This window comes from Xiphias gladius, chromosome 14, assembly GCF_016859285.1.
Source record: "Xiphias gladius isolate SHS-SW01 ecotype Sanya breed wild chromosome 14, ASM1685928v1, whole genome shotgun sequence".
Lineage (NCBI taxonomy): Eukaryota > Metazoa > Chordata > Actinopteri > Istiophoriformes > Xiphiidae > Xiphias > Xiphias gladius.
This window is the reverse complement of record NC_053413.1, coordinates 9,265,639-9,281,988: the sequence shown is the minus strand read 5'-3', so window position 1 is coordinate 9,281,988 and position 16,350 is coordinate 9,265,639. Positions and strand designations below refer to the sequence as shown.

Sequence of the window (16,350 nt, the reverse complement as noted above, 5' to 3'; positions counted from 1 at the left end):
TATTGTGAAACTGTTCTATTATCAACATATTGCAGTTCACAGTTTTTACTAAATAAGTGAGAAAGTTTAACCTTAGAAAAGTTTGCTACAGAGTAAGATCTTAAATACTTCATTTTTTTTTAAATTCTTTCTTTAAAAAATTTTAGCAAAATAATAAGAAAATATTGTAGCCAATAATAAATTTTACTTTTTACTGTCATATTTTCGTTAATATCATAATAAATCTATATAGAGGAAGTAGCCTAATAAAAATCCGAACTTGTACGTGGACCAGTGAGGCTAAGCAAAGAGCAGTGCCCAGTAAATCGATTTAACAGTGTCAGTATAAGATTATGGTTGGAGCAAAACAAAGCTTGGGCCGTGGGTAAGTTATTATCATCACTCCCCACTCCCTGCTGTGCTGAGCTTTGTATTTCCTAGTGGGGAGTGACAAGGTCAGAGCCTAGATGCTAAAGGTCAATGCTGCATCAACGCTCTACCTATTCTATATTCACAATAATCCTTTCCATTTGAGTTAGCTGAATGATGTAGCTGTAACATTTTCACAGTGCAATGTTACTGGCAAGCTGAGTTGTCTTGTTCCAGAATTCTTTCAAAATTTTTGCAAAGGCTAAGTTGTCTGAATGTGTGAGGGATGAATATGAAAACTAAGTCGTTGGCCTACAGATTTAAAATTTTAGAGAAATTTCAAATTTGTTTGGAGTAACGCCATCATACTTTTGTTTGGATTAATCGTATTCAAAAATCTGATTTAAAAGAAAATACGGCACATAACCGCATCATTGCTGTTTAAAAATGGTATTGCGTTATTCACCCATAGACCCATCCACTACAGTACCAGGCTTGTAACGACAGCACAGTTCTCTAGTTTTCAGTGGTTAAAATTCAAACAAAGGGATTTCAGTTATCTCTGTTTATGTTTTTTCAGTCCTTGTACCCTTCTTCCCTTTTTCTCCATTTTCCCTCCGTTTCCCTCCATTTGTCCGGTTATGTTCGACATGATCCCCAGACCTCTCCCTGTTTGCCTCCCCCACTCTGCCCGTCACTTTGCACCGTCTGCCAGATCAAGCCCGCCTTCCAAATTGTTGCTATCTGGCCCACTCCCTTTAGCCCACCCCCATCCTGTCCCTCTGCCAGGTGGCCGGCTGGCCTAAAGGCAATATTCAGTGGCAGCACAGACTGCATGTCTGCCTGCCTGTCTCACTGACCATTAGCAGTGGGCTAATGGGTCTTTAGGAGATCTACTGTAACAAGCGCAGTGTGAAAGGGGGAGAGGGGTGAAGTGGATTGGTGTTAGCAGAGCATTTTCAAACTCAGTTCGCCTCAAGTCAACTTTGGAAGCTCAGACTGAGCTCCAAGAAGTAACCTCAGCTCACAATGTTCCTAGAAAGTAAAATTAAAGTATATATTGGATACACTGTATTTGAATGAGACCCATCAGTTCTACAAAGGCCTGGTCTTTGACATTGGTTCAGTGGATCAGTCCTCTGCATACAGTGTAAAAAAAAAAAACGTCACCAAAGTTCACCCACATGCCTATAACTACTTCTGAAAAAATGTATCCTCCATCTCTAAATGGAGAAAGTTGCAAGTGACTGACACTCTGGTGTGGAGTGGCATCTTTCTTGCAGACATGTAGTTCATATAAATCAGCGTACAGAGCTGGACTTTGTCTAACAGCACACTGGACAGACTGGGCACATGAAGTTAAATTTATATCATGATACAATTACATGTTCTCTCTTTTGACCTTGGGACAGAGATATCTAATAGCATAATAATTACACACAACCATGGAGGAGCTCAATACAATGTACTTCCTAAGTCTTATGAGTTTAATAGTCACTTCAGCCTTTAACAATAATATAATCCATTGCTTTCCAAACCTTTTCATCTTCTTTTTCCAGTGACTGGCCTTTTTGAGACATCTTTAAAACTAAGAAATCTGGAGTCAGTTGCTTTACAGACATGGGCATTAGACCTAAATGGCAGGCAGCAAAAACAAACATGTCTTTTGGTGAGGTTTGGTGTGTCTACTTCTTGTTTTACTTTTGTGATAAAATGTTCATCTGTTCTGTGGCAAATGTAGCGTAACAGTAGCACAAGCAAAGAAGCGTCATATAGTCAGTGAACTGGCTTAGTAATGGCAGCTACAAAGTAATATACAGTATATCTAAAGTTTGATCACATTAGCTATCTAGCTTAGTTAATACCTAACTACTAGCTAAGCTACTGGTCATACCAGACCAAGTAAGGCCGTAGCAGCAAAACCCCTGAATGTGTTGAATTGAGCAAGGTGTGTTTTATTGCTCATGAAAACACCTTTAAATTGCAAGAAGGATGGTTCTGAAGACTGTGACTTTCTTCTTTAAAAATGTGCGTCTCTTTAAAGTTCAAGCCCATTGAATATCCAAAACATCACTAGTTTCACTTTGGTAGAACTGGTAAAGGAAATAAGCTAAAGTCAAAGCCCCATGGGAGCCATAGTTGTAAATTGCAAACAAAGAAATCAATGTCTTTGTAAAGATTAGGACCTCAAACTATACTAGGATGTACAGTAGTCACATTTAGACACATTTAGTCCAAAATAAAAGTCATATTTCATTTCAGTAATAAAAAAAAAACTCTTTATGTAACCATAGCAACATTAATAATGCTTTCTGCTATGTTAATGGTTAAATGTTTTTTAAGGGGATGATGATTTCCTGTCTATACTATATTATTACCTAACATTTTCCTCTGAAGTCTGAAGTATTTTGTTTGAAACTGGCCTCCCTGGATGTCTGTGCTCCAAGAGCCATCCTAGTCGTTTGTGTGATAAATGGCCATAACGTAAGAGGTAGCATGCATCCCACTGCTCCGCCACATACAGTATTATTTTAACTAGATATTGGGATATTTTGATTATGACTTACATCCCTTCTATTTTCTCAAGTTTATTTAAATTATGAAGTTGAAGTGCATATTGGACTATAGAGGGTACCCTCGTGTTGTGTCCAGTATGAAAAAAAAAGAATGTTTACGAGAGTTAACAAGGTTTTGAGGAACAAGACATAGGTACTGTCGACCTACAGTGATACTTCAAGTTACCAAATAAATAAAAAGGTGTAAAAGGGGGGTCTTCCAGCGACCCTTCACTTAAATATAATATCTGGGAGAAATGTGGGGCATTATTTAAGTGCCTTCGACAGATGTGGCATCCTTGTATAATACAGGTAAAGCATTCTTATATAAACTTATAGACTCTGGACACTGTTCTTTCTATCTGTCTTCTCTGATCGTTTGGTCAGTGGGTCGGCATTTGTGCGCACTTCCTGTAATTTGTTCTCCAAGGTTACCACGGTGATGGTGTTTCTCTGACATTTATAACCCTGTCTTTTTCCAATGCTGCTCCTGTTGCTCCCGCTCAGAGCTTTGTCTTTGAATCAGCAGAGCGGTTGGTGCTGCATTGGTGCAGTGTGTGGAATATATCTTTGCTTTTCTGTATTTTTGTAAGAGGATTTCTCTCTTTCCCTTATTTCATACTCTTATTAAAGATAGCAATACGTTAGGTTCTTTGGTCAGCCATGACATTAAGAAATGTAATTCTTCATACCAAAACACCCGCCAAAATGAGCAAAAGGGATGAAACATGAAGACTAATTGTCATAAGTTTGGTTTTCGGCTGACAAACAACTAGTGGGGAAAAATTATTAGTGTACTAAAGTCCTTGAAATCATTGAAAAAGACATCTTTAGAGTGGACCTAAGTGCCATAGTTAACATCAATATGGAGATTTTTACCTGAGCCAAATTCTGAAAAGCCATCCCTGTTTACTTGACTTTGATGGAATCAGTAATCTTTTAAATCTCCCCTCTTCGCATGTTTGACACCTCAGTTGGCTTTAATTTACACTTATTAATGTTTGAATGGGAAATTTGTTCTGGTGACTAAGTAAACAGCTGCATTTTCTTTTTGCCTTTAAGAGAGAAATTGCAACTTGTCAGGTATTCTAAATAAAGTGTTAAATACTTGCACTTGCAGTTTTTATTCCTTGAAATGTCATATACATGAACTTTTAGTGCAGCCGCAGTTCTTGTAAATCAAACCTCAAATCCCAAAACCATTTTAAAAATAAATCAAACAGTATGCTATTTTTATATCTTTTGATATATTTTTCATTTCTCAGTGTTTTCTTTTTTTTACAGAGTTGGTACATTTTTATAAATTTTAGACTACAGTGAAATGTTTGTTTTTACAAACACAGTATGGCAGCTTTTGAAACATGCTGACATGGTAGTAAAATCTACTTTTTTTTTTAAATACATATTTATTTTAATACATACATGTACAGCATAAATCACATACATATGGACAGAGTTCAGAGTTTGACCTGTTATTGTCGTCTTGTGTTGTTTTGTCTCACCTGATTCTGCGTACATCAGTAACGTTCTGGTCCCGTGTGCTTCTCCTTTGGTTGTTTAAGGCAAAGAGGGAATACAATGGGGTGCAAAGACAACTTGACATGACTTCAACACAAGGGCAAACACTCGTCTTCATTTTCATTGTGATCTTCATCATCATTTGCCTTGATTCTGGCAATGACTATACAGTACTGCAGGTATGAGGCGGAGTACCCACTTAGATTCAGGACAACAAGGCAGTGAAGACAAGTGTAAAGGAAGGTGTTGCTGACAAAATTTTGGGAAATTGTAAAGAATCCTATTTTTTTCCCCCTTAAAATCGGAGACACTTGTTTTTAAATATCAACCAAACTGTTGCGTATGTCTTCAAATAAAGGTTTTTTGTTATAGTTCAATAATCTTGTTTTGTCCCATTTTGTCTCTTTGTTGTGCGCTTTAGTAAGTTAGTGAATCTCTTGGAAAAATACTCCAAACAGGCAACATTTTGCCTAAGATTGATTATAGAGAACACAATGACCAAAAAAAATAAAACAAAATAAATAGATACAAAAAACCGAAATCAATAAAATTCTAAAAACATACCAAACCAGATTGTAGTGATTAAAAAGTGACATGAGTGAATGTTCTCTGTTTTTTTCCACAGTCCATCGAGGGAGAGGTTCCTTTAATTATGTCTGATATAAGCTACTGTGTTCTCCTTTTCCGTTCCTTTGAGATGGGCTGACTCACAGACCCGGGAGGACGTTAGTGAAACCTTGGACAGGATCGATTCTCCGGTTCAAAATGTTTGTCAGCCAGAGCAGCACACTGTCACTGCTGGCACCAAATAATACATCTGATAAATATGTACACTCACAAACATACACAATCAATTGTGGGTCATCATTTAGGTTATGTAGAAAAAAAAAAGTCTTTTTTTTTTTTCCCTGCATTTATCCACTCTGGGCTGCTCTCCTTCTCGCAGGAGAAAAGCATGTGAATTTGGTCACCTCAACTATTTAATTTGTCATCCTCTGCTGCTGGCCCTGCAGCTGCGGATGTGCCAGTAGCTGTTGCGAGGGCAGCTGTTTTTATACATTAGTCTCCAGCCCGTTCATATCAATGGAACAGTGGTCCTTGTCCCTGTGCTCTCTCTTGTGATGAGAGGAGTGAGCGTGCTTCTTCTTCTCTATTGGCCGAATCCCCTCCTCAAGCTGGATCAGGCGAGCCACATCTGGAGAGAGGTGGTCCTGTTTGCTGCCTGGTGGAGGTGGCTGGTAGCAGCCGTTCTTCTGGTTCTGGTAGGTCATCATCTGCTGGATGCTTATCATGGGTTTAGTTTCGCATATCAGAGGCACCTGGTGGATGCAATGAAGACGAAGAAGAAGAGTCTTAGTCATTTAATTAAGAAGGTAATGCTCATGAGAGCCAAGAAATAAGAGACTGACTTATAAATTACCAATCCTGTATCTGTTGTGCACAAAAAGCTCTTATCCAAAGTTGGATAATAGCTTGTCTGGCTCCATCCACAGTTCAAAATAACTCTTGCCATGAATGTAAATAAAGGTATTTCCCAACATGTCAAACTCTTCCTTTATAACTGCTGTACAGCCTACATAAATGACCTTCTACATACTGTACAAAGGAAGATGATATTATATCCTCATCCACATACTACTTCTCTACCTGTCTTTCAAGTCAGGATAAATATCTTTGTACCCAGGTCAAGACAACCTTAAGAAGATAATAAATTAATGATTTTGCAGCCTCAGAATCCATTGAGTTGGCCTTGGATGCTCTCACCTGCTCCCCCTCTTTGACAAAATCTTTTCTGCAGATATGGGCCATGATGCCTGTTGCCAGGGCGTCACCCATCACATTGACCATGGTCCTGAATCGATCCCTAGATGGTAAAACCAAAACTCACTCACAGTCTTAACAAAAGTTAAACCATTCAGGTTTATGCAGTGTAGAGGCTCAGAGTATAATATTCCAAATACATAAAGTATGGTGCCTGGCGCCATTTTTTTATACAGTATTTTGCTGATTGCAGGTATATGGAAACTCCAGGTAAGATGCTATGAATTAAACATTACTGACAGACAGCTAAATATCTCAAACATTTCCCTAATTGATGGTTGAGCTCAGATATTCGTGGTGGAAAGATTGACCCTTACTTACAAAGCCCAATCAACAGCAATGATGAGAGTGATGTCATCGGTGGGCAGACCCACGGAGGTCAGCACGATCACCATGGTAACAAGTCCGGCCTGTGGGATACCTGCTGCACCGATGCTGGCTGCAGTGGCAGTGATGCTGGGAGAACAGACCGAGGAGCAGAGTGTATTTATTTTTAATAACATGCAGGAACAAGTCTTCATTAAAGGTGTGTATTATCTCTCTGAAGTGAGGGAAAGTATAGATTAGATTGTGAGGGGCAGAACTGCATGAGTGAAAATATAAAGTGACTGTAGGAGCGATGAGGAAAACGGCAGCACAAAGTTGGAAGTAACTGACCGTTTCCTAAAAACAGCCAGCCTGTCAAGCTCACTAGTACTGCACATGAAAACTGTGGAAAATATACCGCAGAAAATTCTTCATCATTTTTGAAACAAGGAGTCCCTGATTTCAAGCAGACGTAAACAAAAGCAGGCTCCTCATTTCTAGCCAGTGACTGTGAATTTTTCGAGTGAAATAAAAACTGCTGCTAGCAGATTTTGTCAGCTGTACTGAGCTAGCATAAGCAAGCTGACTGAAAACTCTCCCTCCAGCTGACTCTTTTGTTTCCAGATGACTCACTTTAAAATTCGAACCTTGGAAAAGGGGATATATTTTTCAAATGTAACCCGTTGTCCCATAAAAATAATGTATTTAATGTCATGCCCCCTACCTTTGAAATTAGTCCTCAGTTACTGCTGTAGGTAGTTAGCTAGTTAGCTGGGCATGCTAGTGTTTGCAGCTTATGTTAGAGCAGATAATATGATAAAAGACTGTTACTCTGTTCCTTACACTTTTTCTTCTTGTACTGCTGGATTTGGAAAGTCAAAAAAAAAAAAAATAACACCACCTCATCAAATATTTTGATACTGAATATCACTCTTACTACAGCCCCATAGACACTGTTTCAGCATGTGGGGAAATTCAAAGCTTGACAGGAGTTACAGTTCCTATGATCAGACAACAACTGTTCAAGGATGGTCTTTAGCGAGGGGGCAATGTCAGAAAAAAATCACGGTAGCCTATGAAGTTATATAATTATCATCCAGGCTTTTTTGGGCCAAGTTATATAGTTTCCTTGTGTAGATGCACAAAGAAACAAGAAAGCGTATTGAGGCGTCGTACCAGTCCACATTCCTGAGGCTAGGAACCTCTCGCTAATAAGATTGATAATGAGACTACCCAAAGCTATATAAAATAGTTATAACTAGCTACACATGAACCTGCTGCAACATTAAAATGCAACTAAAATAATTATACAAAAATGTAATATCAAGTCTATAATAAACTAACACTCTGAAAGGAGCTACTCAGCATAATGCATACTTTTTCTTTTTGGCCGGACCCCAACAGCAGGGCAAGCCCTATAAACACGAATGTGAGTGGGGCGCTTTTCATACCTGGCATTAACATGCATCTCGGGTAACCTGATTACTAGTGGACAGCTCTAAGTACAGGTGTGAATGCACCCAACACACATTAGGACGCATTTGGGATCTGATCACTCAGACCACATTCGAAGGAGGTCTGGGCCACATATGGCTACATTCTTTTAGGAATGTGAACGCAAATGTGTCCCGACCCACAATAAAAGACCGCCTACCCAACTGACGTCCTCTGCTTAAGTGGATGTAGGTGCTCATTCACCAACAAATACAAGTCATACAAGTCGCGTAACATGGCTTTATCCATGATTTGTTCAAATTTTGAAAAATCCATAGAGATATATGACAAGTGTGTCAAACATCTTGGGCAATTTGGTTTCACTCCAAGGAATAGACCCAGTCTGTATCATTTAGATTTCTTCTTTTTCTTCTTAATTAATAGGACTAGACACGGGAAGTGTATCGCTGTCTCCCGCCGGTTAAAAGCAACAATGCATTTAGTCTTTGCAAACGGAATTGATATACATGTGTTTTTTGCAAATAGAACAGGGAGGTAAGATCCGGTCAGAAATGGCATTCGTATGCTAGGTGTGAGCTGACATACTTAGAGCTGTCCACTTGTGATTGGATCACCCAAGACGCCAGGTATAAACAGGGCCCGACTCACCGACTGACTGAGGGATAAAGTTACACCATTGGTCAGCCGAATGGCACGTGACTAATTGCTGGAGTTCCCCCATAGGTCGTTGCTCTTTCAAAATTAATAGGTGCAAACAGTTTCTATTGCGTCATCAGGGGAGTGTTTACAGGTATTGTTGACAACTTAGAACCTTTGTTGCTTGATTTACTGACTTTTCACACGCTTTTAACCTCTTTTCTTAACACGCACATACTGACAAATCTAACTACTTTTTGGACAAACCGTAGCTACTTTCTGTAGAAGAGAGTCACCAGTAATGCCCCGCCAGCACGAGGTTGGGCTTTCCCTCTGCAGGCACATCTCTCTATGCGTGTCATTCGATTGACCAACCAGCAGCTTACACAGACGTGAATGAGCTTCTAACGTTCTCTCATAGTGATCATCTTACAAGTAAATATAGCTGAGATCACAAATCAGGATTTTAGTAGTGCATAGCAGCAGCTTGGAAATGGCTTGGAAGTGGCTGCTGGTTAACATGCAGTCTTAATGGGTCGTGTTTCAGCATGTAGATGGAGCAGCTCCATGGTCAGCAGCCACGGGAACAGGGCGCAGAGGGGGAAAAATTATTATAATTCTGGCGTGACAAGGGAGATGAGTAATACAGGTCATATGGGTTTTACCGCCAGGGGATTATGAGGGAATGGGCACAGACTGCAGCAATGAGGAGAGGTCTGCTTAATGTTATTACAGTAGGAAATATCATCAAATCAGAGGAGGGACAGGACTTTTTACCTGACCTGGGTGGGCTTGTTTACCGGTTATTGAAAGTTATGGGGTGGTGGTATTGGTGGGAGGGGGGCTGCTGGTGTTTTTTTCCTATCAGTCTGTCTGTCCATGTGTCTGCCTGTGGCCCTTGGGCTTCCAGACTGATTTAACAAAAATCAGATCAGACTAAGAAGCTCTTATGAGGCGTAATCTGTGTGACATTTACATATACGTGTATCTAGTAAATCCCATAATATTTTTTATTAATTCAGAATTAAAACTAAATGTGTTACATTAGAGTAATTCACATGTTGCAAGCAAAACACCACAAGTATGTCCGCACCATTTTTTGACCCAGATGTAATTTGCTTATATTGTTGGACTTTGGGAAGGTTTTTCCTCATTTGCAACAATTGCTATTCGCACAAACAGCTGTTAATAATTTCAGAGGAAAAGTTTATACATTTGAGCATAGGCATTTATTCACTTTCTTGCCAAGAGTAAGAGGAGAAATTTGATACCACTCTCATGTATCTCTGTTAAATATGAAGCTACAATCATCAGCCGGTCATCTTATTTGAGCATAAAGACTAGAAACGGGGAGACAGCTATCCGGGGTAAAAAAATTGCCCACCAGTATCAAGCTGTCAGTTGCCAGGCAACCAGTGGAGACTCATGGAAGTTAGCCCAGCACATAACCAGCATAAAATCTAGCGTAAAAGGCATTAAAAAAGCAAACAAACCACAACAACAACAAAAGCAACTGCATTAAACCAAAAAAATGTCATTTTTACAATTTGGTTTTTGTATGGATTAAAAAAATCAGATATAATGTGTTGATTAGTGACCTTTTCTTATCTTTTGTTATCTTTGGACACGGTCAGGTTAACTGTTTCCTCCGTTTCCAGTGTCTGTGCTAAGCTAACCTGACTCTGACCAAAGGTAAAAAAAAATACACCTTACTAATTAACATGTTATATCTTATTTTTTTCATTTGTACAAAAACAGTGCAAAAAAGTGTAAAACAACAAGAGCCAGGCTAGCTGTTTCCCCCTGTTTCCAGCCTTTATGCTATACTAAGTTATGCAGCTGTTGGTTGTAGTTTCATATTCACAGTACAAATGTGAGAATGGTAACATACTTCACATCTATTTCTCAACAAGGAAAGCACAAGTATATTAAACGTTATTCATTCAAAAGGGCATTCCAGTGATTTAGTGTTGGGACAAGCGGCAGTTTAATAAAAGAATGTTCAAAACCTGTACAGGGACGATCAAAATGATATTTATTCTGATATGTAGTTTAAAATAAAGCCTGCCTGGTAGATCTCTTTCAAACTCCACTCCCCTATTTGTAATGTAAACCTCTTTCCAGATCTACAGAAGTTATTATACAACTGTTTTTACAGGCCTAGTAATATAACATGTGACCAGTAACCTGAGCTTGATGTGTAAAATCAGTGGAGCCCTGTGCTCTTTATTTCACTACATAAGTCATCCAATAAAATAAATAAAATTATAGAAACTGCTATTAAAAAAAAGCGGTTTGTTATGCTCACAGATGTTTGACTAAGGAGCCAGGAGAACGTTCAACATTTTTTGACCCCCCCGCTGACATTTACAATAGTTCATGAAATTTTTTCCGTCCATATTTGTGAGCTTGTCTCATACTTAATTTAGCTGGCCTTACCTGATTGTGATGATCTGTCCAAAGTCAAGCTCATAATTATTCACTTGGGCGATGAAGATGGCCGCCACGGCCTCGTAGAGGGCGGTGCCATCCATGTTGATGGTGGCCCCGACAGGCAGCACGAAGCGGATGATGCGTCTATCAATGTGGTTGTTCTCGAGGAGGCACTTGAAGGTGATAGGCAGAGTGGCAGAGCTGCAGCAGGAGAAGATAATGATAACAGCTCCTCTGAGATAAGCAGAGTAACTCTTACAGGGTCTGTGATTATGTGATTTTTAGTTGTGTTGTCGATTCACAAAAAAGTCAATACCTTTTGTTACATTCTTCCAAGGAGCTATTTTATCTGCGGGGGACCTCTCATTTTTTGCCACCGCAGTAAAGACATGAAACCCTCAAAGTGTTCTAAAACGGTGTCGGTGTACTTATTCACTAGTTTATTATTCATTGTGAAAAGTTCTTTCAAAGCTGTGGATTTTAGAAACCAAAAACCAAAGGTACATGACTAAAATGTTTTTCACATTTGTAATTCTGGAAAACACTGAAAAAAAACATAAAATTGTTTTTGGTTTGATGGGGGACAATTGGTCATGGGGCTGGTTTAAATATAGAAGAACATATGTGAGAATCCTAAAAATTTAAATAGGCAAATAAATTCCAAAAAACACAAGCGCTCAAGAGCCAATATGTAACAAAAATCTGCATAAAATAAGGTTTTTAAAAAAAATCTTTTTTCATTATGTGAGCAAGGTTGGTTAGGTGAGACCTGAATGCTGTAAAAAGATGATTTTATTTTGTTCAGCTCTATGTCTGAGTTAGCCCTAGCAGCACATAATCCAGAAACACCATTAGTTTCATGTTTGCAAAAAAAACTTCACAGCTGCACTGAACAAACCTTTTAAATATTTCACATCAGTCAGAGAGCATTTGAAGAGGAGGTGTCAAGAAGGTGAGGACTAACTGTCACCACACTGTACTCACTAGTAATGCTGTTGACCCCTTTGAAAGGCTACAAGGTGTAGTGTTATTGGACAAGACCAATATAGTATCTCCAATCAAAACATAAAAGACAGCCCTGAGGTGGAGCGCGGGCTTGGGGTCACAGTGAAACCCAACAAACATCCATTTCATTCAAGGTGAATTCCTGTATCTGCTCCTTTTACATTAGCAATATAGCATAATAGCACATCTGCTGTGACCTCGGCACTCTCCTAGTTGGTTGTTATTTTTGGTGAATCATAAATTGAAGGATATATTGTCATTATTTGGACTCATTGTAACTTGTTCTGGTAAACATCATGATGGGAACGTAACCATTATATCTTCAGAAGAGCTTACATTCATGTGGTCCTAGTGAGGTCCTACAAGAATCTCGAGTGAGCACATATAATGGCTTTCTTTTTTATCTCCTGTAACTGGAGACATACAAAGCAATATATGTAGGGAATTTTATTAAGTGGGTTTATTCTCCACCACATGTTGGGTCCTGAAGCAATTCAGCAAAACAGATTCACAGTCCCTAATTTTGTAAATGAATATAAATATAAGTAAATATAAATCTAATGCAGTGTTCAATTGTGAAAAGTCAGATCTTTCACTTTTACCTGGACGAGGTGGCCAAGGAGATGAGCAGGGCCTGCAGAATGCCCCTGATGTAAACGATGGGGCTCTTCTTAGTGATGAAGAAGTACATGGCCGGAAGGATGAATAGACCATGCAACACTAAGCCCATTACCACCGTGATGGCGTAAAAGCCGAGCTTCTTCCCCATCGCTGAAGGGTCGTCCATCTCCAGGATCTTTCCGGCAACCAGGAACACAATACCAAAGGGGAAATACCTGTGAGGGAAATAAAGGAGGAGGGAAAGAAGGTAGAGCACATCTTCATGATATCAACTACAAGGTACGCTTTTCCCAAAATGTTATTTCTCATTATTTTGTCGAGTCAGTCAGTTATGATGCATGTTTTATTCAAAAACAGCACATCATGTCAGCAGTAACAAACTCTATGAATAGCAAATATAACAACCTCTAGGGTGAGAAAATTAGATTAAAAAAACCTCTAGGGTGAAAAATTAGATTAAAAAAAATTTGAAATTACTAATGTGGTTCAGACTAAAGTTTTGTTGATTATTACCAAGAGCAGCCAAACTGCTCACAATTTTTTTTAGTGTACTAAGTAACAAGACTAAGAGTTTATAGCCATGTGAGTGACTCTGTGAGGCTGTACTGAAGCACAGCTGTGCTTTGAGCTAAATGCTAAGCATGCTCAGCATGCTAACGCACTCTCAATGACAATCTTAACATACATATGTTATGAGTTTTGCAGATATTTAGTCACATACAAAAGTATTAGACAAATATAAATTTTGACCTGATGATGGCGCTAGATGAAAAGCGAAGGGATCACTGAATTACAATTTTACCTGAGGGGAACATGAATGTCTGTACCAAAATTCCTTGTAATCCATCGTTGTAGATACATTTACATACACTAAAAACAAAAAATTTCAACCGCATGGTGATGCTAGAGAAAAATCAGACGATCCCCAAAGTCATGAGGATTCATTCTCGGGGGACCATGAATGTCCACACGAAATTTCAGAACAATCCATACAATAGTTATCAAGTTAATCCTGTTTCAGCTAAAAACTTCATCAATATTACCAGAATCAGTAAAAATGTTTTGTTTTGGTCCTGTTTACTTCCAAGATACAACCCTTACCAGATGACAATGGCAACAATCTTCAAAACGGCCTCATTCAAACTCTGGCAGAAGTTGACCAAAGCGCTTCCATTGGGGCCCATTCTTCCCAACATTATTCCTGGATTCAAGAAAAACAACAACAACATATGTTGCATCTATCAACTGATTGAACTTAAAACATGCATGCATGAATTGATAAATGCATCAATCATACACCTACAATAATGCATTCAGCAAATGTATATTGATGATCATTTCTTTGTTCCCTGCTTTCCTCATGGGAGCACAACTAATTTGAAACTAAATTATGCAAAGATGGGGGTTTGCCACGACTTCGATTAAGCAATTATACACATTATGTTAAGTGCACTGTGCATGTTACTCTGTGAGGGTGTGTGTGCAGGATCCATGACAACCACCTACCCATGGTTGCAGAGAAAATAACGATCCCCAGCACATTCATGCCTTCGCTGGTACCAGGTGACGTTTTCATGATGACGTCAGGCGGCGGTGTGAGGTCCAGGGAGAAGTTCTGGACGTCTGTGCCGTTGTCATCCTGGATGCCGTAGATGTAGACCCTACGTGTGGTGGTCTCATCCAGGAGCTGCGCCACCGTTGGTTTGGGGATGAGTTCTGGGACTCTCTGGGTTCGATACTTGAAAAAAAAAAAAAAAAAAAAAAAGTACAGAGTACAGGCCCTCACATCAGCATAGTAAACATAACACAAAACCAGCAACATTGGTGTTCAAAGCAGCAGATTCTCTCGTGATAATGACACATGTGTGGGCTCATATCAGAGTTGTTAACATTTAAATAGAAGAATCACATTACATTAGTGAGCTGACAATGCTCACAGTACACAGTGTTTATAATACCAACATTTCCAGCTGTTTCTATGGTATTTGCTGATAAAGATGAAAAATCCACCGATGGTACAGGCCACATATTTACTTTCCTATATGATTACATATCATCTAAATTTTATCAATATTGATGCTGCTTGTTTGTGGTTGGAACATCTTTGCCTTCATCATTTCAGCTTACCTGTTGAAATGTTGCTTGAACCAGGTTGGCTGGAAACATGTTGCTGGGGAAGAGAATTTTGAGAAATGTTTAAGTCCCTCAGTGGATGGCAGATGTGACCTTACAGTAAAAATACATACATAAATATGCGCTTTCAAAATGAAACTTACATTAAAAATGTCCTTCACATTCAAAGAAACACATGCAAGGTCACAATAAATGAGAGTATAAGTGACACACACATAAGTGTCCTTGATTTTTTTCCTGTATCTCTCTTAGTTTTAAATTGGTTTTGAAACAGAATTATTGATGTCATCATAAAACCACACACCAGATGCATATGGTCATGGCTACAAAGTACCCTGCAAGAAAATTGTGAATTTGCAGCAATTGAGTGACTTTGTCATTTGCGGGATCTGCATCTCTTCTAACCCTGAAAATGAAGTTCCCTCTTTAACAGGTTTCGATATTCTTTATGTACATCTCCCTTTTGTCACTGGTAATGATTTAATATGTTGAAATCAATGAAGGATAACAGCTTTTGCCTGGATTCAGTTCATTAGCGTAAGAACAACTGCATTGATCTTGGCCGCAGAAAATCCTCACAGTCCTTATTATTCCCATCTGAAAGCTGCTCGGATGGTACGGAGATTGTGCACTTCAATAACAGCCCCATAAAAAAACATTCATATCTCAGCTGAGCAAAAGCATAAGCATACTGTGTGCTCTGCGGGCCAGGGGTGACTGCAGCAGAGGGGACTCAACGGTAAAGGAGCGGGGGGATAAAATCTGAGGATGAACGAGAAGGTAGAATAGGGAAAGTCGGACAAAGTGAGTGAAAAAGGGGGAAATATGTATATCTGGTGTGGAAAAAGGATGGCCAACAACCCTCATAGACAGATGCCAGATGAAAGCTTGTTAAACAAATTTGATTCATCCTAAGGAACTAAGGTAAAATGGCATATGTTGGTTAATGGTCATATATACCGCAGGTTGGATTATATAAGTGTACAGTGATAGCATTACTTTTCTTTGTGGAGTTTACATGTTCTCCCTGCGCCTGTGTGGATTTCCTGCAGGTACTCTGCTTTCCTCACACAGTCCAAAGACAGGCAAGTTTGCCTTGACTCTAAATTGCTCGTTGGGGTGAATATGAACACTTATCGGTCTATATGTCAGTCTGGTGATTCACTGGCGACCTGTCCTGCGAGTACTCCGTCTCTTGCCCGATGTGAGCTGGGACTGGCTCCAGCCCTCCGCAGCCCTTTACAGTATGGATGATGCACGAGTGGTTTATGTGTGCATGGGTGGAGATATATACTTAATCACTGTAATTTATCTCTCACATAGTTCCGTTATTTTCAAATACACTTTTGCTCAGTTCAGATAATTAAATGGGACCATTGTATTAAAGACTGAGGATTACAGCACAGGGGCGGTGCTACGGAGACCGTACAGACTTGTTGCACTGTCCCAGGGCAGAGGAAAAGGTTAGCAACGTGAAACACCACAAGTGCACACTGATGATGCTGGAATGGTCATTTCA

At 39.3% G+C, this 16,350-nt stretch overlaps 1 protein-coding gene across 1 annotated transcript in view; it reads right to left on the bottom strand.

Annotated features, from left to right (window-relative positions):
• Positions 1-5,473: 5,473 nt before the first annotated feature.
• Positions 5,474-16,350, bottom strand: part of slc1a7a (solute carrier family 1 member 7a) — a 33,538-nt gene continuing 22,661 nt past the window's right edge. The window contains exons 4-11 of the mRNA XM_040143858.1: positions 14,826-14,868; positions 14,205-14,436; positions 13,800-13,899; positions 12,680-12,913; positions 11,079-11,273; positions 6,564-6,698; positions 6,186-6,285; positions 5,474-5,740 (exon numbers count right to left, since the gene is read on the bottom strand). Of these exons, the coding sequence (XP_039999792.1) occupies positions 5,474-5,740; positions 6,186-6,285; positions 6,564-6,698; positions 11,079-11,273; positions 12,680-12,913; positions 13,800-13,899; positions 14,205-14,436; positions 14,826-14,868 (1,306 nt within the window). The remainder of the gene's footprint in view (positions 5,741-6,185; positions 6,286-6,563; positions 6,699-11,078; positions 11,274-12,679; positions 12,914-13,799; positions 13,900-14,204; positions 14,437-14,825; positions 14,869-16,350) is intronic.